Source organism: Plecotus auritus, assembly GCF_963455305.1.
Source record: "Plecotus auritus genome assembly, chromosome: 4".
NCBI classification, from domain to species: domain Eukaryota; kingdom Metazoa; phylum Chordata; class Mammalia; order Chiroptera; family Vespertilionidae; genus Plecotus; species Plecotus auritus.
In genome coordinates, this window is record NC_137775.1 from 23971973 (window position 1) to 23993273 (window position 21301).

At 40.5% G+C, this 21301-nt stretch overlaps 1 protein-coding gene across 1 annotated transcript; it reads left to right on the forward strand.

Annotated features, from left to right (window-relative positions):
* Positions 1-15677: 15677 nt before the first annotated feature.
* TCF21 (transcription factor 21) lies at positions 15678-18682 on the forward strand. Its single transcript, XM_080664671.1, has 2 exons — positions 15678-16376; positions 18128-18682. The coding sequence occupies exons 1-2, from the start codon at positions 15927-15929 to the stop codon at positions 18215-18217; spliced, it is 540 nt and encodes a 179-aa protein (XP_080520797.1). The 5' UTR covers positions 15678-15926; the 3' UTR covers positions 18218-18682.
* The last annotated feature ends 2619 nt before the right edge of the window (positions 18683-21301 follow it).

Here is a 21301-nt window from a genome sequence, read left to right on the forward strand (position 1 = left end):
CTTGCTTAGGTGGCCCCCACAATCACCAGATCTCAATCCAGTTGAGCATTTGTGGGACGAAGTTAAAAGAGCCATCAGGCAGCTGGTTCCACAACCATCAAACCTCACAGAACTGGACAGTGCTATTCATCAGGCATGGTGTCAGATTCCTCGCATCACCTTTCAACATCTCTAGGAGTCAATGCCAAGAAGAATCACCACAGTATTGAAAGCAAAAGGTGCCCCAACGAAGTACTGATGGGGTGGTCATAATAATCTGGCCACTCAGTGTATAATCATGTACACATCTACATATCTAGATTGATTGATTGATATACATACAATATAGTATTTAGTGGACTTTCAGGTTGACCACTACACTGGAGAAGAGAGAAAAATATGAAGTGTCATATCTTGATTAGGGTACTTCTGCTTTGTTTGAAGCTTTGCAATATAACTATGCTTATGAACTACTTGGGTACAATGGTAATAAACTGTACATAATTTTTATAATCTCTATATATAAAAGGCTAATATGCAAAGTGTCCCCTTGGGAATTTGACCTGGAGACCGGGAATTCGATCACTCGCTATGATGTATGCTGACAACCAGGGGGCAGTGTGGAACAAAAGAAGGCCCCAGCCAGAAGCTGGGGAAGGAAGGCCCTGATCAGCTCTGATCTCCGGCCAGGCTTAGGGACCCTATCCGTGCATGCATTTCATGCACCAGGCCTCTAGTAAACCAATAATAAGCCAGCAACTAGTGCTCTAGGAAGAAACAAAAAAAGGATTTTTTTTAAAAGGCCACTATTTTTATCCTTAGAAATTTAATGATGGCCCTTAAAGAGCAAGTTTAGAATACTGGTAAAGACATAAGGATGAGAATAGGTGGAAGTGGAGGTCACAGATATGACCTACTCAAAACATTTATCTGTGCCTTGGAGAAAAATTAAGGAGAACAGGTACCCACAGATATTCTTAAATATTATTTTGTATTAGTTTCAGGTGCCCATTTTGTAATTGGAGTATAGAGATTAGAAAATAATATACTTTACAAAGTGTTCTCCCCTGATATTTCCAGAACCTACTTGGCACCATACATAGTTATTAAAATATTATTAAATACATTCCTTATACTGTACTTTACCTCCCATGACTAGTTTTGTAACTAACAATTTGTACTTATTAATCCCCTTACCTTTTGCACCCAAATCCCTTCCCCTCTGGCAACCATCAATCTGTTCTCTGTTTTTATGAGTCTGTTTCAATTGTAATTATTCATTAATTTTGTTCTTTAGATTCCAAGTAAAATCATATGGGATTTGTCTTTCTCTGACTGATTTATTTCTCTTAGCAGAATACCCTCTAGGTCCATCCATGTTGTAGCAGATGTTAAGATTCCATTCTTCTTTATGGCCAAGTAATATTCTGTTGTATATATGTACCACACCTTCTTTATCCACTCATCTATTGGTGGGCACATGGGTTGCTTCCATATCTTGGCTATTATAAATAACACTTCAATGAACATAAGAGTGCGTATATATTCTTTGACATTAGTGTTTTGGTTTTCTTCAGATATATAACCAGAAGTATAATTGCTGAGTCATAAGGCAGTTCCTTTTTTAATATTTTAAGAAAACTCCATACTGTTTTCCATAGTGACTTCGCTAATCTGCATTCCCACCAACAGTGCAAAAGGGTTCCCTTTTTTCCACATCCTTCTTAACACTTGTTACTTGTTGATTCATTGATAATAACCATTCTGACAGGTATAAGGTGATACCTCATTGTGGTTTTAATTTGCATTTCTCTGATGATTAGTGATGTTGAGCATCTTTTCATATGTCCATTGGCTATCTGTATGTCCTCTTTGGAGAAATGTCTATTCAGATCCTCTGCCCATTTTGTAATTGGATTGTTTGTTTTTTAGGTGTTGAGTTGTATGAGTTCTTTATAAATTTTGGATATCATTCCCTTATCAGACATATCATTGACGAATACTTCTCCAATTCAGTAGGTTGTCTTTTTGTTTTGTTTATGGTTTCTTGTGGTGTGCAAAACCTTTTTAAAATGATGTAGACCCATTTTTTTACTTTTCTTTGTTTCCCTCGCCTGCAGAGAAATATCAGAAAGAACATTACTAAGAGCAATTTCAGAGTTAACGCCCTGTTTTCTTCTAGGAGTTTTATTGTTTTGAGTTTTACATTTATGACTTTAATCCATTTTCAGTTTATTCTTGAATACGGTGTAAGAAGATGGTCCCATTTCATTCTTTTTTTGCATGTATCAGGGTTAATCTGTGCAGTATCCAGTGAGCCTGTCAAAAGCATGAGCCCTAGCTGGTTTGGCTCGGTGGATAGAGCATCACCTTTGGACTGAAGGGTCCCGGGTTTGATTCTGGTCAAGGGTACATGCCCAGATTGTGGGCTCGATTCCCAGTAGGGGGTGTGAAGAAGGCAGCCAATCAATGATTATATCTCATCATTGATGTTTCTATCTTTCTCTTCCTTTCCTCTTTGAAATCAATAAAAATATACTTATAAAAAAGAATCACTGACTTCAGAACTTTTGCTGGAGTTATTGGAAAACATTCCCTTTTCCACCAAGGTTATACATGGGGGGCAGTATGACTAGACCTCCAGGCAGTGATGCTGATTCCATTTGGAGCCTGATACAGACATCAACACAGCAGACAGTAGAGGATAAATGTGGGCTGAGACCTAACGCTGAATTTAAGTGCTAAGCCCTGATGTGTTGAACCAACTACTACTGTATATCCTTGGACAGTGCACCTGTAAGGGCCAATAAATCCCCTTCTTTGATTAAATAATGATGGGTTTTCTGTCACTTGATGCAGATCCCATCCAAAAGCTCTATTTTATTTCAAACTCTACCTAAATAATGTAAGAAAGGACACATTAAAGTGAATTTCAAGATAACCAAAATAATTTAGTATGGCCATTAATTTCAGTATCTGTCCCAAGCTCTGACCAGCACAGCTTGCTAATCAACCCTGAAATAACATTGGGCGTTTTGAATTTCACCTCCTCTCCTTTCCCTCCCTCCTTCTAATGGAGGTGCTTAATGAGTAGTGAAAAGTCTCAAAAGGTGAATGAGAAAGACAGTGTGATTCTGATTCCAAAAAGCTAGAGCAGTGAACCCCAAAGGTATTCAGTCCAGTAGGTAAAAACTTGTTTGGCCTCACTGACGTTATCACAGGTAGTTCTTCCTAGTATACTGATGGAGAGTGGATAGTAGATTTTCTTCTTTTGAGTGTTAGCATTTGAAATATTCAATGCCATCAAAGACTGGCTTTATTAGTTTTCACATTATTTGAGAGGACATAATAAGTTAATGACCTTCTAAAACTCATGTGGTTATATTGAGCTTGATTTATTATTTATGTCATGATATAAGTATATAATATATGATCCATACAAGAGAAATGTTCGTAATACATATGTGTGAAATACAGCTAAAGACTATTTCCCCTCCCAATATTTATTAAAAGCTAATCCCCAATCTGATGCTATTTGGAGGTGGGGCTTTGGAGAGGTGATTAGGACATAAGGGCAGAACCCTCATAAATGGAATTAGTGCCCTTATAAAAAAGACTTACAGAGCTCCTTGGACCATTCCACTATGTGAGGACACAGTGAAAAGACAGTCTTTTATGGACCAGGAAGCAGATCCTCACCAGATTTGGAATCTGCTAATGCCTTGATCTTAGACTTCCCAGCCTCTAGGACTGTACAAAATAAATTTTCATTTTTTATAAGCCACTCCGTCTATGGTAGTCTGTTATAACAGCCCAGATGGACTAAGACAAACACCCAGAACCAGAATTCAATATAAAACTAAAACATTGCCAACACCAGTGAACCTATTTTTGTGTTCCCTCAGTCACGTTCCCCTACTACCCTAACATAAAGTCACTGGCCTGAATTTTGTGTTCAACATTCCCTATGTTTCTATATAGTTTCATCATATATATACATACCCTTAAATAATCATACTGTATGTAGTCCATTATGGCTTGATTTTTTTCATTCAACATATTCCTACGATTCCATCTATAATGTTAAGTGTAGTTGCAGTTCACATACTTTTTCTGTTGTATAGTATTAAGCCCTTATTTGCTATCTTGTATTATTATGTATCTTTTTCTCTTTCTGCATACCTCATGTAATCTGGGGGACTAGTCGTGGAAAGAATATATGCTTGCCTGTGTCTGTATGAAACATTCATGGTGGGAACATAGTTTCTCTCTCAGGAGTTATTGTTATAAAGAAAAAGCTGCTAACTCTATTACAGCCCTCCCAGAACAAACCACAGTGATGTCTTCGTTAGAAATTAAATAGAAACGGGAAAAATTCTCCAAAAACTATGAGGAAAAATTCTCTATTTTAATCATCATACTCCATTATGGTTTCAGAAGTGAAAGGAAAAGCATTTTGTTTTTCTTTAAAACACTTAACATATAGCTGTTAATACTAAAGTCAAAGTTCTGTTTGTTAGTTGGATCTGTATTTCTGTATTATGCCAAATACCTGGTTAAAAATTAAAATTAAAAATTCCTGTCCACTGGCATGGCTCAGTGGTTGACCTATGAACCAGGAGATCACGGTTTGATTTCCAGTCAGGGCACATGCTTGGGTTGCGGGCTTGATCCCCAATGTGGGGAGAGCAGGAGGCAGCCGATCAATGATTCCTCTCATCATTGATGTTTCTAACTCTCTCTCCCGCTCCCTTCCTCTTTGAAATCAATAAAAATATACTTAAACATATATATATGTGTGTGTGTATATATATACATATATCATTCATCAATTAAAAGGAACAAGTTACTAATATGTGCAATAATATGGATGAAACTAAAAAACATGCTAAGTTTAAGAAGGAAGATGCAAAAGATCACATGTTCTATGATTTATATAATAGGTCTAGAAAAGACAATTTATAGACACAGAAAACACATTGTAATCACCTGGGGCTGCACACAGGCGTAAGCATTAACTACAAATGGGCAAGAGGGAATTTTTTGGAGAGATAGAAATGGTCTAAAATTAGATTGTAGTGATGGCTGCACAGCTCTATAAATTTACTAAAAATCTTTTAAGTGTACAGATGAATTATGTGATATGTGAATTATACTTCAATAAAGTTATTTAAAAAATGGAAATGATGTCTGTCCTAATGTCCCTAACATACTCAATCTGATTCTTTTTGTTTGTTTGTTTGTTTGTTTGTTTGTTTGTTTTGATTTCACTTAATTAATCCACTCTATTAGTTGTTTGGGCTTTTGAAGAAAAAGCTTTGGTCTGCTAAATTTTAACATTCACATGAACAGTTTAATGTGCCAATTTAAAAGTAAAACTGCACTGAGAGAGAAAGGGCAACAAGAGGTGACCCACTCATGAAGACAGCATCTGAGTGATTTGGATTACTTGCTAAGGGGCCTAGAATATGGCATTGGGAAGATCACCACCGCTCCACAGAGAAGGGATATCCTAAAAGAGCAGCAGATTTCCCAAGGGATCCTATGTCATGAGGAGGAAAGATTACAGGAAACTTCTACTAACACTTTATTTTCCTTCCTGGAGCTCCAAGAGAGGTTTCAGTAACTCTGTAGACAGGTCAATTGCTACTTACACTATAGGGTTTCCCACAGCCCGCATTATAACTTATGTCTTGCCTGCTGTTTTTAAAACCCTCATTCCTTTGCTCAGAAGCATTTAAGTGTTTTGTTTCCACAGGTTTGTAACTCTCAGTTGAGTTTGGTTTGGGAAGTGGTAGTTGTTAATTGAAGTAGAACATCATGCACCGAAGTCTCCAAAGGAAACCAATGATAGAAAGCCAGGGATAATGGGATGATTTGGCCAAATCAATCCCATTATTTTGGATATAATTTTAAACAAAAATTAACCCTTTTACCTCAATATGAACCAGATCCAGAGCTAAAATATAACAAAATAAAGCTAAAATTTTTAAAAAAGATTTTAAATTTATCATAATGAGTGCAGAACAATTTAGATCATTTAAACTCATTTCTAAAATAACCAGTTTTGTCTCTGTTATCTTTATATTTAAGAAGAAAAAAATTGGCATGAGTTGTCCTAATGATGAAAAGTCCTATAATGGTTTTATATATACAGAAATAGTGTAAGTACAGTGTATTAGTATAGAGTTTAATGTTCCAGAAACACCCAGTCAAAAAAAAATATTACCATTCTCAGCATTTTACCTGCAGAGAATGTGTAAGATGACAGAGTGTGTTGAAATAGCATCACCCACAGTTTGCAATTCATTTTTCTTTCGTTATGAAAAAAAGAATCTTATTCTAGATATTTGGTTTCCCAACAGGTCTAACTTTCTATGGCACTCTAAATATTTTTTTAAAAAATAGATATCAGCCCTGCTAGTGTGGCTCAGAGGTTGAGTATCAACCACAGGGTCATGGTTCGATTCCTAGTCAGGGCACTTGCCTAGGTTGCAGGCTCGATCCCCAGTGTGGAGCATTCAGGAGGCAGCCAATCAATGATTCTCTCTCATCATTGATGTTTCTATCTCTCTCTCCCTCTCCCTTCCTCTCTGAAATCAATAAGAAAATATTTTTTAAAAATAGATATCAATCACTTGATTTAAAAATTCAAGAGTATTCTAGGATGTAAGAGAGAATATTTTATTCCAATATGTCATTTTTTGATAGGTGAAGGATTTTAAAAATCAACAGAGATTTTTAAGATAATATTATTCTTTTAACTAGTTTCATATGTTATATATCAATAACCTTTCTGGTATCAAAGATGGAAGTCTAATATAACATGAGTTGTTTTTATATGTCAGTTTTATTTTTAAAAAGAACACATCTGAACCAAACATCACTAAAGAATTTAGTGATGATAGCTCACCTAGAGAATTTCTCATTAAAGTCACTCTTTAGCATTTCTCGGATGATTTAGTAGATTTCTGTTAGTATAAGTTGCTGTTCAAGACCTAAGTTAGTTCTCATATCTCACCAAAGACCCATAATAAAAAAAGAACTGTGGAAGAAAGAGGTTTGCTTGCTATCCCTACCCTATCTTTAACCCATCAAGGTCATGTGCCAAAATTATATTTTTCAAAAGAGTGTAAAGCATTAAACTATAAATTTGTAGAACCAGATAGCTCGTTATGCTATGGGCCTATGACCTTCTAGACCATTTAAGGCATTTCATAATTCTTACAAACCTGCTGTGAAACAAAAGACCTTTGCCTTGATAATACCCTGCAAGGAGAGAACAGAAATACACTTTTATTTCCATGTTGTAGGAATCAACCCCAAAGGTTGCTGAGACTAGAATCTGACCAAATCACTGTATTAAAAAATAATTTTAACAGTTTATCATAATGCCAAAATTTAAAGTAAATATCCAAATAAATATCTGTTATCTTACTTTCAGAAGACTCTTAAATTATTGTTCTACTTTTAACAATGGAATCCTTGATTCATACATAACTTTCATTTGTAGCTGTGTTTGTAATTATTTGATTTACTTATTTTCAATTTTACAATTAATGGCTCTTTATAAGAAATGGATATTCATTTCTTTCTTAATTTATATTTGTCAATGTTGGAAGAAGGAGTTGTGCATGCCAAGGGTTCACTACATCTTGACAAAGAGAAGAAATCAGAGCTAACTCTCTCCCATTGAGTGGTGAACTGGTTGTGTGAGCACAGACAGAATAGCACTGAGCCTGGCTGAGTAGCTGGCTGGAGTGGCCCAGGTCCTCCCTGGTTTCCACTTCCACCAACTAAATGGTCAAACAATATGGATGTTTGCCTGTGCCCAGAACAAATTTCCATTGGTTGTATCATATTCATGTCATCTTTTAATTAAAGATTTGTTTAAAAATCTTAAAAGGAGAGTATATTCTGACCTTTCAAGGTATGTGTAGAAGTAATACCACCAACTGAAAGAACAAAAAAAAATTGTTTAAAGCTATGTTTGACCAAGCATTTCTTTCTTCAACAGCAAGAAAATAATTTAATAGAATTCCATAACTTTTTAAAATCACGAAACATTCAGAAGAGATACTAACCCAGCATCAATTTAAAATAAACATAAAAATAGTTGTATCTGCATTTTAATCTTTGGTGATAGTTTTGTTTTTGTGTGTGTGGTTTTTTTTTTAAGCATAGTTACTAGCATGGCAAAGAAACTTTTGATTTTTACCTTCCAGGATCAAATCTAGGTGATATCACTCACCTACTGAGGCCCTTCTGAAACATGCTATATCTTTATTCTGCCATGGTCAGGAGTTCATAAATTTAATTTGGATCAAAAAAGAATGATCGTTAATGAAACGATCATTTAAATCACCAGAAAGTGAAAGGAAAGACTAAAATAATTAGAGTTTAATACTGAATAGATTCTTAATTTGGTGATTGAGAACATAATTTGCTTCTCATCCAAAATAATAGGATTGAAATTGCTTCTCTTCCCCCCCCCCACATATTTTAATTTTTAGAAAAGGGGTTTCTTTTGTTATTGTTGAAAGTCTTATATCCTTTATAATCTTACGCCAGCCCCAAGTACAAATGGGGAAAAACTGGAAGTCTATTGTTAAAAAGGGCCATAGAGATAATAGTCAAAACAATGATCACCATAACAACAACCAATATTTAAAAGTGTTTACTATATGGTAAGCACCAAACTAAATCACTTACATATATCATCTCAATTAACACACCCAAAACACTATTGAATGCATCCCTGCTGTTACCATGTTAAGTGATAGGACACCCACGAAGACCTAACAAAGTTAAGGGGCTTGTCTAAATTCACACAACTAGTTAGTTGTATAAGCAGAACTTGGACCCAGTCCCTTGGTGTTCTACTATGTCATAATATCTTAAGAGAAAAAACATTAGAAAAATTAAAATTCTATTAAGAATGTTTATGTTGTATAATTTAATGGGATGTGAGCATGACATTTTCCATTCAATATTTACTCTCCTGTCCAAATTCATTTGAGAAGTGTTATCCTGGAAAGGTTGTTCTCATTGTGGTCAGTCTTGCAATTGGGTTAAAAGAAAAAAAAAACAAAACACGTATTTATTCATGTGAAAGGCAGGTTAATATCTCCCTAACATTCTAGTTAAAAATAATACTGGCTTCATCTAAAATATGTCAGAGTGACCAGTTAAAAAGATCCCAGTACAGTCAATCAACTGTTCGTTTTGTTTATAGACTAACCCAAGAAATGTTTGCCAAATTTTATTACTGAATGGATCTAACCCATGTCTATTTCTGTGTGGGAGCTGTGTGGTATACTCAAATGACTGGATGAAGAATTCCTAAATTCTTCTACTAATGGGTTCTTTAGAATTGATTTAGAGCTTCTAACTATAAAATGACCCTCCTCTCTCTCTTTCAGAGAACTGTCCTTTGCAAATTTTAGGAATGAGTATCAGATGACCTTCCTCGTCATAGACCATGAATGTGGATTTAAAGCTCTTCATCCTAATGATTCCTCAAAAAAGAAAACCAAGACAAAGAAAGCGAGGTTTGTTCTCATTAATATCGTTGTCATTGGTATAATGACATTAGAATATAGTAAACCCTCGAATGACAGAAGACCCCTGTGTTGTTTGAAATAGAAAATAATAAACCACCTTTTTTCAGTTATAATTTCTAAAAATAAATGCTATGGAATAATTTGTGTCTTCTACCCTCAATTTATGTTGAATCCCTAACCTCCAATGTAGCTGTACTTGGAGATAGAACTTTTATGAAGTGATTAAGTTTAAATGAAGTCATAGAGTTGGGCACAATAGGATTCCTAAGTGTCCTTAAATAAGAAGAGAAAGAGATCTCTCTCTCTTGAAAGTAAAGGGAAAATCATGTAAGGACACAGCAAATAGGCAGCTATATGCAAGCCAGGAATCGAGTTCTTACCAAAAACTAACTATGCTAGTACTATAATCTCTGACTCCAATCTCCAAAACTGTGAGAAAACAAGCATCTATTGTTTAAGACACCCAGTCAATGGTATTTGTTATAGCAACTGGAGTTAAGAAAGTAAACTATTATCAAACCTTGAAAGTACATTAGAAAAATTAAGATTTAAAAAGAAACTTTCTACTTGTTTTAAGCCCTTATAAATATACCTGCTGCATGATCAGATTAATAGCACTTAAACAAGCAACTTAGAGGACTTTAGTGAGGGCCAATGCTGGTTGGTAAACAACCTGCACATTTTTACTGGTAATTCCTCATAAACAGTGATTTTATAAACCCGTAAAGCCATTTTATTGAGTATAAGTTAGTGACAACATTAGTTGAAATGGATCACATTGATGAGTGTTCTCAGATATGTAGTCAGAAAAAGGTTGTTCAATATTTTTTCAATGAATTCTGAATTCCAAATAAGAAGTGAAGCCCATGGATACTTGATTTGAACTAATTATAAACTTCATAGAGAATTTGTGCTATGCATTTTCTATCAAACAAAATATCCTCCTCTGTATACAGTTAACTTTTATCCTTTGTGCTTACAAATACACTGGCAGAAACTGAATTGGTTCCATTTCTTTTTCCTAATGATCCATAATCCTGAGTTTCAGCAGAGTATATTTAGAGACTGTGTTTCCAAACTTTTATTGCAACTAAAGAGGGCAGCCAATAGGATGGGAGAGGAAGTGATCTGTAACTTCCACATCCATTAGTATCAGGAATCTGCTTGCCCTCCAGCCTCCTTCCTCCCCTTCCTGAGGGCTGGTGAGGGTAAGCTGACTTCACCTATACATGTGAAGGCACCTCCCAAAGGATGACAGAGTACCAGGATAGAAGAAATCTGGGTCCTTGGTGTCCTTGTAGAGGAGAATCATCCATCCACCTGGGACCACCTGCCTTTAAGAAAGAGAGAAATAAATGTACGGTTTATCTGGGCCACTGTATTTTAGAGTTGTATTAGTACTTTAAATAATGTGCAGATCTCACAGTGGGCACTGTACTTCCCATATGCTATGGTCTAGAACATTCATCCAATCGCTCAACTATTTATTAAGTACATATTATGTACCAGCCCTGCTCTAGGCTCTGGCCATACAACTAAACCAGGCATGCAAAGCCCGTGGTTCTAGTGCCCATCTCCTAGCCTAGCCAGATAGGAAGGAAGCTAATAGCAAGTTGGCCTGTATCTGTATTCTAGCCATCAAGAAGCAATATTTAACTTATAAGTGGTTTACAGGTATCTTTCATATCATCCACTGGATTTATTCTATTTAGGAAAACTTGGGAGGCTTTGCTCTCAGGCTTTACATTAAAATACAGAAAAATCATCTCTCAAGCAAATCTTTCTAAAGCTTCATTGTTATGGCAGAAGTCTGTGGCGGACATTTCTATTACGATTTTCATTTCATGTGGCAGCTCTTTCTGCAGTAGTGACAACAGAAAGGAGAGATTCTACATTAAATGAGAGAATGCAGGATTGTTCAATATTTCCTCCTCTCTTTCCTAATATTAAATAGATCTAATTTTAAAATATCTTAGAATTAGAAGACTTAGGAGAACATTAAACTGGATTTGTAAAGTTTTTACCTCTCACTATATGCCTGAGTTTTTTTTAGCCCACTTGCTCATTAAGGCAAACTCTATCCTTCATGTGCACAGACTTGCCTGCTTTCAAAGTTGTGTTATGGAGCATGTGATTCAAGATTACCTCTTGGGTCTAAAGAACCATGGTGAGTCTTTCTTTAGAGCTGTATGTTGTTTGCCAGCTTTAAATCTTAGTGTTGTGGCATCTGACCTACAGTTCATTGAATTATATGTGAAAAGAGGGGGTTAGAGTATGATGAACACCAAGAGGAATTCTGATAATTGAATGCATTTATGAACCATTGATCATAAATGATATCAGGCAAAGATAACAGCAACACTTCACATTACCATTATTGATCTCCTTAGCTAGCCACCAATCTCACTCACTAGTACTACAATCACTTCGGAGGCCATAATAATAGGCCAGCACAGTTATAATTTAGTACAAGTAGTGGGACATAATGGTCACTTTACAGTAATTTAAAATTTAATAAAATAACCCTGGGCATTGTGACTCAGTAGTTAAGATCATGGGCCCATGTCAAAGGGCTGGGTTGCAGGTTTGTTCTCCAGGGGGCACATGTGGGAGGCAATCAGTTGATATATATCTCTCACATCGATGTAGCTCTCTCTCTCTCTCTCTGGATGTTCTCTCTCTCTCTCTCTCTCTCCATTCCTCCCTTCCAATCTCTCTAAAAAACAATTGAAAAGATATTCTCTGGTGAGAATTAACAAAAACAAAATTTTTAATAAAATAGAGTCAGATTTCAGGGGGCTTTTGAGCAGAAGATGAAAATCAATTGGTCAGCAACACACAAGGGTACAGTGACAATTAAGTGGAATAGACAAAAAGGTGCAGATTTGCATACAAAGTCAGCACATTGTTGCAGCTCGGTGGTTGCCATCAAATAAAGAGAATGACACATCAGGAAGTGTTCATTAGGAGTGGAGGAAAAAAAAGAGAGAATTGGCAGTTTGGCCAATTGGCAAACCTATGTGCCTCCTGGACAGATAATGGGCAGTATGAAAAAAATAATTAAAATTTGAATTTAGAGCATATTTTTCTTCCCTGGGAAAGAGAATGTGAAGTCCGTTCAAAAGAAGCCTGTGATGTTTTCCTTCTCATAAAAAATAAAGCAAATTATTCCATCCAATGCAACTGAGTCAAATTTGAACTTCCTGAAAATTTACCAGTAGATAAACCAGGATTTAAGTTCAAGGACACATTCCATGCCTAATCTCCATTTTACAACTTTTGAAGATAAATTTTCCTCTGCACTGAAATCTTTCAGAGATAGCCCTTTTTTGAAAAACAAATTGTTAGAAGTGTGCAACAAATTGGCCAGATGTCTCTGGGGCATGAACACTCTCTTAAAAGAAAGGTAAGAACTTCTAATAATGACCTCATGCTTTCAAACCACACATTTTCTATCTAGTGCTTTGAAACAGTAATGTTCAAAGTATTTTTCTTGTTATTGAAAGAGTTGATACAGTTTCCCCAACGTGCTTCTCTTCTCACAGAATGTAGTTTATATTTTGGGAGAATTTGGCACAGCTTTAGTTACAGCTTCACTGATTTCCTTAGTAGAATCCAACAATAAGTCATTTCCCTCACCCATTTGTTCCTTAGTGTTTATTAGCAGGAGTAGACACAAAATGTCAAAAGAAAAAAGTATTATTCATATTAATCTACTTTCTTCACGACTTCACATCAAGATACCTAAATAACAGCCTTCTTCACAACTTGCTCCCAAACTGGCATCCATCCCTTAGGAAGTTTTTGCAAACACCCCCAAGTTCATTATCAACTAACTTACCCTTCCCAGCCAAAATGTATCACTGCAGGACAAGTGTATTTAATTCTTGCTTATCTAAAAAAATAATAATTGCTAGGCACAAAAATCAGCATGTGGCATGAAGCTAGTTTTGTTCCCTTCTAGAAATTGTTTTTAAGTTGCAGACCTTGAAAAATAGACAGCAGAAATTTATTCAGTGGTATGTATTACTGTGATTGCTACTATCCCCCAAACAGCCTGTCTGGCCTATAAACTCAGGTGTAGCAGAAAATCACACCTTTGCCTTTTCCCCCAAAAAGAATGATTCCAAGAAGCAAAATCTTTACAGCTTCATAGCCTGGTATATAGTAAGGCCATCATTCTGATTCTTAATCATTATCCCATTCCAGAGCCTAAATAAGTACATTTTCTGGATTATTTTGCATATATCTCATGAGCTACACACACACACACACACACACACACACACACACACACACACACACACGTTTCATAAAGTATTGGCCAATGCCCATTTCACATAGTTCTTTTAGCCTAAAAATAACTTTAACTTTCATGTCTTACCAAGACTGAGAAAAGGGAGGGCAAATCAAAGAAAACTAATTTGGGAATCAGTGGGGGAAAATTTAACAGGCCTGCTGGGTGTTCTCTTAATACTGTCTTGGCTCTCAGATTAAATTATTATACTTTCTGCATTCTAGGACTGGGTCATTTGTGCATGAGGACAAAGGCAACTTCAACTTGATATTTCTGTCATCCCTGCTGTGGGAAGCGTCTTTTTCCTGGTTTATAACATCAATCACCCTCGCAATAAATCTTGGTGGTGGATATGGTCATTTAAATCTCCACCTGCACAAACAACAGGAAATAAGAGAGCTCATAAATCTCTACACTGGTGATTAACAAATTTTGAATCCTAGGCAAAGATATTATGGTGGTATGGGGAGGTCTCACTAATTCATTAATAAAAACTGATTTGCTGACAATCTGTTTAGTTTACAGCATAGGGGGAAAGCAAACAAGACCCTGCTAACAAAACAAAACGTTAGAGGTTAGCGAATTCCCAGCTGAGCCCAGAATTAGAGATATGATATCTTAATGTAGGAGAGGGGTACAGGCTCCCAGCCAAAAGCTCAGATGCCACGCGTATGCGCTGCTTCAGCCCCCCATCTTCAGTGCCTAACTGCAGGGAAACAAAACCCAGGGAAGTACTAGTAAGAGGGACTCATGCATTCAGTCTATCCAGTTTCATCTCATCAGTTTCATTCCATCGCTTGGTTTCTGGTTCCCTTTGCTTTCCTACTCCCCAGATTTTCTTATTATCTAGTAAAGATGGTCCTGGCTGGGGTCAGGAATGGAAAAGAACCTTTCCCAAAGGGATAATACTGTTTAGTGGTTTGGAATGTCAGCTTCACATGAGGAACCCTGGTAGTGTAGAGGATGTCAAGAGAGGCAAAGGCAGCAGCATTGGGAGGGAGAAAACAAGAGGTCTCGCACAAGGTGATGTCTGAGAGCAACTGATTCTTAAGACAATATTAAATAATTTTTAGAGAGAAATCTAGGGGAAAGTTTTAATTCAGTTAAGAAAAGGTTATCACCACACACTCATGTTACCCCACCTCATTCGCCTCACTCCCACTATGTGTGTGGCTGCCTGTGGGTGTGCAATGGTGGTGTGTTTGTGCACACACAGGCAGTTCCTTGATATCTTTAAAGTGACCAGGTGCAGGTGAATTTTTTGGTACTTTTTCTGACATCCCCCTAAAGATTCTACGAAGAACTTGTTTCTTCATTCACCCCAGTTAAGGCTGGAAGATATCTTGATAAGACTGTAGTCTCATAGGGTGTTGGCAAGAGGTAGCTGATCTCTGCCTGGATTCTAAGTGGCGTTTTCTTTCCAGGGGGAGGCAAGAGGGATGCTTGCGAGATTCATGGGTGGAAGGCCCAGAAAAAAAACAAAGGATCTGGTCATTTTTCTAAAGTTCGCCACGTACAAGCAGCTATGACCTCTTAGGGGGGAACGCAGGCCTTAGGAGATGGGCGATAGGCGATGAGCGCGGGAGAGGGGCTGTGGGTGCGCCCCGCTCCTCCTAGGCCCAGCTCCAAGGGGAAGAAGGTGTTGGTATTTGGTGTTGCTGTTGAGTAGATTTACATTACAAGTTGGAAATCAGGGCCTGTGAGTGAGAGTTTCCCTCCGGTTGGGAAAGGGGTCTAAGAGCGTCGCTGGGGCCTGGGAGGCCCCTCCCCTGGGCTGCAAGGATCCGCCTCTCTATTCCCCAGATAAATTCCTAGTGTCCACCAAATTCCTCAGCGCTCTCTCACACTCCTCTAGGCCACGGCTCCGGGGGTGGGGAGGCAGAGCGTCGGTTTCCTTCCCTAAGAAGCCCTGGCCCTGGCGGTTCCTTCTGCGAAGGGGAAAGGGGTGCGAGATCCAACCAAAACCCCATCTCCAGCTCCCAACACGCGGTGGCTGCTCCACACTGCACACTAGGGGGGCCCCCTGGTTTCCGGGTCTCTCTGTCCTCTCTCCCTTCCCTCTCTCCCTCTCATCCTCTCCCGCAAACATGTCCACCGGCTCCCTCAGCGACGTGGAGGACCTCCAAGAAGTGGAGATGCTGGACTGCGACGGGCTGAAAATGGACTCGAACAAGGAGTTTGTGACTTCCAACGAGAGCACCGAGGAGAGCTCCAACTGCGAGACGGGGTCTCCGCAGAAGGGCCGCGGCGGCCTGGGCAAGAGGAGGAAGGCGCCCACCAAGAAGAGCCCCTTGAGCGGGGTCAGCCAGGAGGGGAAGCAGGTCCAGCGCAACGCGGCCAACGCGCGCGAGCGGGCCCGCATGCGGGTGCTGAGCAAGGCCTTCTCCAGGCTCAAGACCACGCTGCCCTGGGTGCCCCCGGACACCAAGCTCTCCAAGCTGGACACGCTCAGGCTGGCGTCCAGCTACATCGCCCACTTGAGGCAGATCCTGGCTAACGACAAATACGAGAACGGGTACATCCACCCGGTCAACCTGGTAAGTCCCCCGGTGCGGCTGTGGCGGGGCGGGTATCCCCGCCCATGCGCCCGCGGTGCTGTCTGCGCCGAGTGTGAGCGCGGGGCTGGGATTCCCGCACCTCCGCTACCTCCCGCCCAGCGCCTCCAGGGACCGTGGCAGGAGATCCCCCCACGGCCCTCGCTCTCTGCCCTGCAAGCCGCCGGAGCAGGGATGATTTATGCAAGTGTTTGACGTGGCAGCCCCATTAGGAGTGTGCAAGTGGACTGAGCTGGCAAAGAGGAGCATCCCCTTGAACCCGCGCCATGAGGGCTCGAGTGGAGGGACTGGTGCGGGACGGGACGGGGAACACTCACCAGAGGCTGCGCTCCAAGGGGCATTTTATGAATCCCTTTATTCTTCCTTTAGCTAAAGAGTAGAACTCGATTTTCCCCCTCCAGTTCTTGTAAATAAAACCACCCAACTCTGTTTCTTTCTCAAGCACGTATAGGACCGTTAGACATGGACACATCATGTCCCCCATAATTGTCATGTAAGTCCTCAACCACTTCAATATTCTGCGCTTCGCCTATAGGTGGGTTGACATTTTTAAATCCCAAACGTCCTAGCAAATACCAGCATAATTAGTACATTCTCGCCAGTATTGGTGTAATAAATAATATTAAAAAGGTCACTTTCATCCAAGATTTAAGAACATTTTAATTTTTTATTTTTAAAAGTAATGCTCATTGAGCCTAATGTTTTTCTCAAATGCATTTTACTGTGAAAGAAATATATTTGGTTCTTTTTTCATTTGATTTGATTTTCAAACGTACAGGCACCAAAGAAAAACAACACTTCCTAGCACCTCTGTTTGTGTCTGATAAGAAGGAGAGGTTTTCCTTCTTACAAGCCGTCTTATCTGCCAGCGCTAGTGAGAGAGGTTTAAAGATCTGAATTGTCTTCTCACCCAGTTAGTTTCAGAATTTGGGGGAGGGGTGCAAAACCACATTTTGCCTCGAAAAATATTTTCCCCTCCAATTAAAAGTTTGTTTTTCGAATGAGACGAGTCAATAGCTTTTTAAACTCTGGAAGTCAAATGAAAGTAGTGCCTTCATTGACATTTTACTGCTGCCTTTATCTTTGAACAAGAAACTTAGGTGAGCTTTATGATATAACGCCGAGAAGAGAAGAGAAGGCTGTCCTTGCTCAGCCCAGTAGGAAGATGACCTTAAATAAAATACGAGTGTATATTCTTTCATTAGTATTTTTTTCCCCCTTAAGTGGTAGCGACTAATTCGGAATCTGTGGTCAAAGCCCGCATTTGTGATGGAGGACAGGAAAGTCGGCAGGGGGAAGACAGATGGGGCTAAAAGCAGGAGGTCCGAGAAACCGGACCACGACCTCAGAAGAGGGGCGAGGCGGGCGCTTCGCCTCCAACCCGGTGCCTCCCCGGCGAGAAGCCTTCTGGGCTCCGGGTCGGCCTCCGCACTGTGCTGTGCACCGGCCTCTTGGGGCTTCACCAGGGGCCTCCTCTCTTGGGTTTCACTTTGCCCCCAAGAAGTGGAATCTCCTCTTCGCTCGGCCTCCCCGAGCTGTGCCTGGAGCCAGTGCTGCTGTTTGCTTTATGCAGCCACGAGGCTCACTGGGACTCCGAGTGAACTGCAGAGATAACGGGTCTGGGACACTCGCTGCCGGCCCCCACCGCGCCCTCTCCTTCCCTCTGCGTCTGGGAACCCACCCTATCCCTCCTCCATGGCCACTTACCTCCTCCACTCTCTTCTCTCCTGCAGACGTGGCCCTTTATGGTGGCGGGGAAACCAGAGAGTGACCTGAAAGAAGTGGTGACCGCGAGCCGCTTGTGTGGAACCACGGCGTCCTGACCTTGGAGGTGCGAGTCTGGGAAAGGCGCGCTCCCCTCCCGGGGGAAGAGCCCCGCGAAGGCGACCCCTGCCCTCCCTGCTCTCTGCCTCTGCTCCCCCCGCCCCCCGCAAAGCTCCTCTCCCTGGCCCACCCTGCGAGAACACTTTACAGAGACGAGGAGATTCGTTTCCAAACCAGAGGAGATCGGTTGTGCTTACAACGATTCCCACCTATTTAACGTTATTCCTGGTACCGTGAATGACTCTGCGAGCCTTGCTGGTCCAAGTGCAATATGTAATTATAAATATATGAATAGCTAATGAGAGCCTATCGATGTGTATCTTTTGTACAATGTGTTGTAAAGTGTAGATCATAGAATAGCTGACTTTGACAGTCACATTTATAAAGTAATTCACTCAAAGATATATATATATTTTTCAAACAAGTTTTTCTACTTTTGAAAATAAATCTCTCTTTATATTGCTAAAAGCCCTGACATTGGTGTGATTTAAAAAAAATGTTATTTGGAATAGAAAAGTGAAGAACTATGGCCAAGCTTGATAATAAAAATGGTTCTTTGGCGCCTCAATCCAAACTTCCAGAGATAGAAGAGGATTAAATCCGATTTCCACTCTGATGGTCCAGATCAGGTTTTTCACTGAAACTTCAAAAACATCTCTGAGCTCCAGGTTTCCAGGTTATTTTTAGTACAATTAGAAATAATGTAACGGTAAACAAAGAAAGAGCAGGGTTAAAGCTGTTGTTACACAGAAAAGGAAACTCTGATGTTCATGTATTCCACAAGATCATTGCTGACATGAGCAGGAAGGTAAACTCCGAGTTTTATAACTTTCCAGGCGAGGACCTGTAACCCACGGTTAGAAACCAATGAAGACATGCTGGGAGCTCATGAAAAGTGTCGATTCCATAATCCTTAGGAGGTATTTTCCGATTTTCAAAGCGCTACAACATACATTACATATTTCTTATTAATAATTAATTCATTTTAACAACCAGCCTGCCTGCCTTTCGGTTAAGGTTAGCCAGTGCGCACAGCTCCCCGCCACGACTTCCGGCGGCCTGGGTTTTACTTTAAACATCTTCCAGGCTGCGGAACAGCTCGTTGGGGAAGATTAAGTTGAGATAAACAGAGAGGCAAGGCCCGGGAGCCTGGGACCCGGTTCCCTCGCTGCCCCAGCGCAGCCCGCGGCAGCCCCCGAGCCAGATGCCACCGAGGCTGTTTAATGTTCGGGGTTATGACCGCAGTGTTTACAAGACGTCTTCGGTTATTTATACTGTTATTCCTCGCAGAGGGCCTTGAAACTTCCGCTTCATTTGCTCTTTCTTTTCGATTTTTTTTTCCTTTCTTTTTCTTGCTTCAGTTTGGTACCTGGAGGAAGAGCTCCCCTGTTTCCCTCGCCGCACTCACCTCCTACTCACCCCAAAGGCGGATGAGGGGTGGAGTCCTCAGCTTGGCCCTCAAAGAAGGGGCTTGTCCAGAGAGGGAACCATCCCCTGCCGGTGACCAGTTAGCACCTTACCAAGTGCAATTCATTCTCCGAGGGCTGGGAACTGCGGTGATTCCGCATCCACCTGCTTATCATAGGCCTCTCAGAGGGCTTTTCAGGGTGCCCTTCTACCCCTCCCCCCACATTGGACCTTGAAGAGCGCATTTCAAGATCTTGACACCTCCCTAATCCCCAAATTCTCCTACCAGGGGACACTGCCCTCACCTCCACGGGCCAGAGTTCAAGTCCGAGATGAGTCCCAGCGTGATTCAATTTTTTGGCTTTCAATTCAGCACATTGTCTAAGCTCCCACTCGGGTTTTCTACAAACCAAAAGCTCAACATTCTGAGCACTCTCTGCAGGCGGCCCCATAGAGGAAAAACGTAGTGCTCATTCTCTGAGGACCCCAAAATGCAAAGGAATTTTTATAAAAGGCCCCGGTGCTTCCTGCCTATCATTTGAAACCTTGGCTTCAAACTTGAGACAGGAGGCTATGATTTTGAAACAAGTGGGATAAGCTCTAGTTCTGGGTCCAGTTTTCCTAAAAGGGAACCTGGTCATCAGTTTTCTCATCTCTGCAGATGGGGATCAAGGCGATAATAATAATAATACTTTCCCTCTTTTGCCTCACAAAGCGTTCGTGGGCTCAAATGAGATGATATTTGTGCAACTGATTTCTAAAAGAAAGGATCCATGCAAATATCTGTTACTTTTATTAAGTGGCAGTGAGCTGTCTATACTAGACCCAACCTGAACGTGTGTCAGGCAGGAAGCTCCAAAGAGTGTATGTTTATAATGTACAGATGATTGTAAGAATCAAAACACCTCCCTTGGATGCTATGTTTAACCTCACCCCCCCCCTCTCCTCTCTCTCTCTCACCTTTACCCTTCTCCAATGTCCTCCGAATTTGTCCAGAGCACTTTACAAACGTGACTACTTCCTACAAATATTGAATCCAGAAAAATTTAGAGAGCAAAGATCGGGAGTGGGACCAGCAATAAGAAGGGCTACACCCATGGATGTGCTAGAATGGCTGCTGGGAAGCCCCACCCATCTGGGCCTCGGTCCTGGGACCTGGGTGCACTGGAGATGACACAGTTGCCCACTGAAAGGAACAAGCAATACGGTGGCGATTACTGTGCTGTGGCCACCAGTAGCCCAAAGAAAGTGAAAACCTGATTGCCCCACGCTGCCCCCACACAGGCATCCCCAGTCTAAACATCTCTCCTTCCCCATGTGCCCTCCTCTTAAAGCAGATCATCAGCACCCCACACCCACCACACCCTTTCTCCCTGTGCCCATCATTTTCCTGGAGTCTGTCCCCACAGGGCTCCACCACACCCTTTCTCCCTGTGCCCATCATTTTCCTGGAGTCTGTCCCCACAGGGCTCCACCACCAGGCTACCTGCCCAGAGCCCAGGAACTTGGAGTGTCTTGCTTTGAATAGGAGGCTAGGCTGCCTGAGAAGGAAAGGGGTCCCCCCTTTGCCACAAGCCAGTATATTTAGGGGTAAGGAGTGGGGAGTGTTCTCTCTGTGACCTCTTGGTTATGCAAATTATCTTAGAAGGTGCTTTTAGGAAGAACCAGGAGAGCAT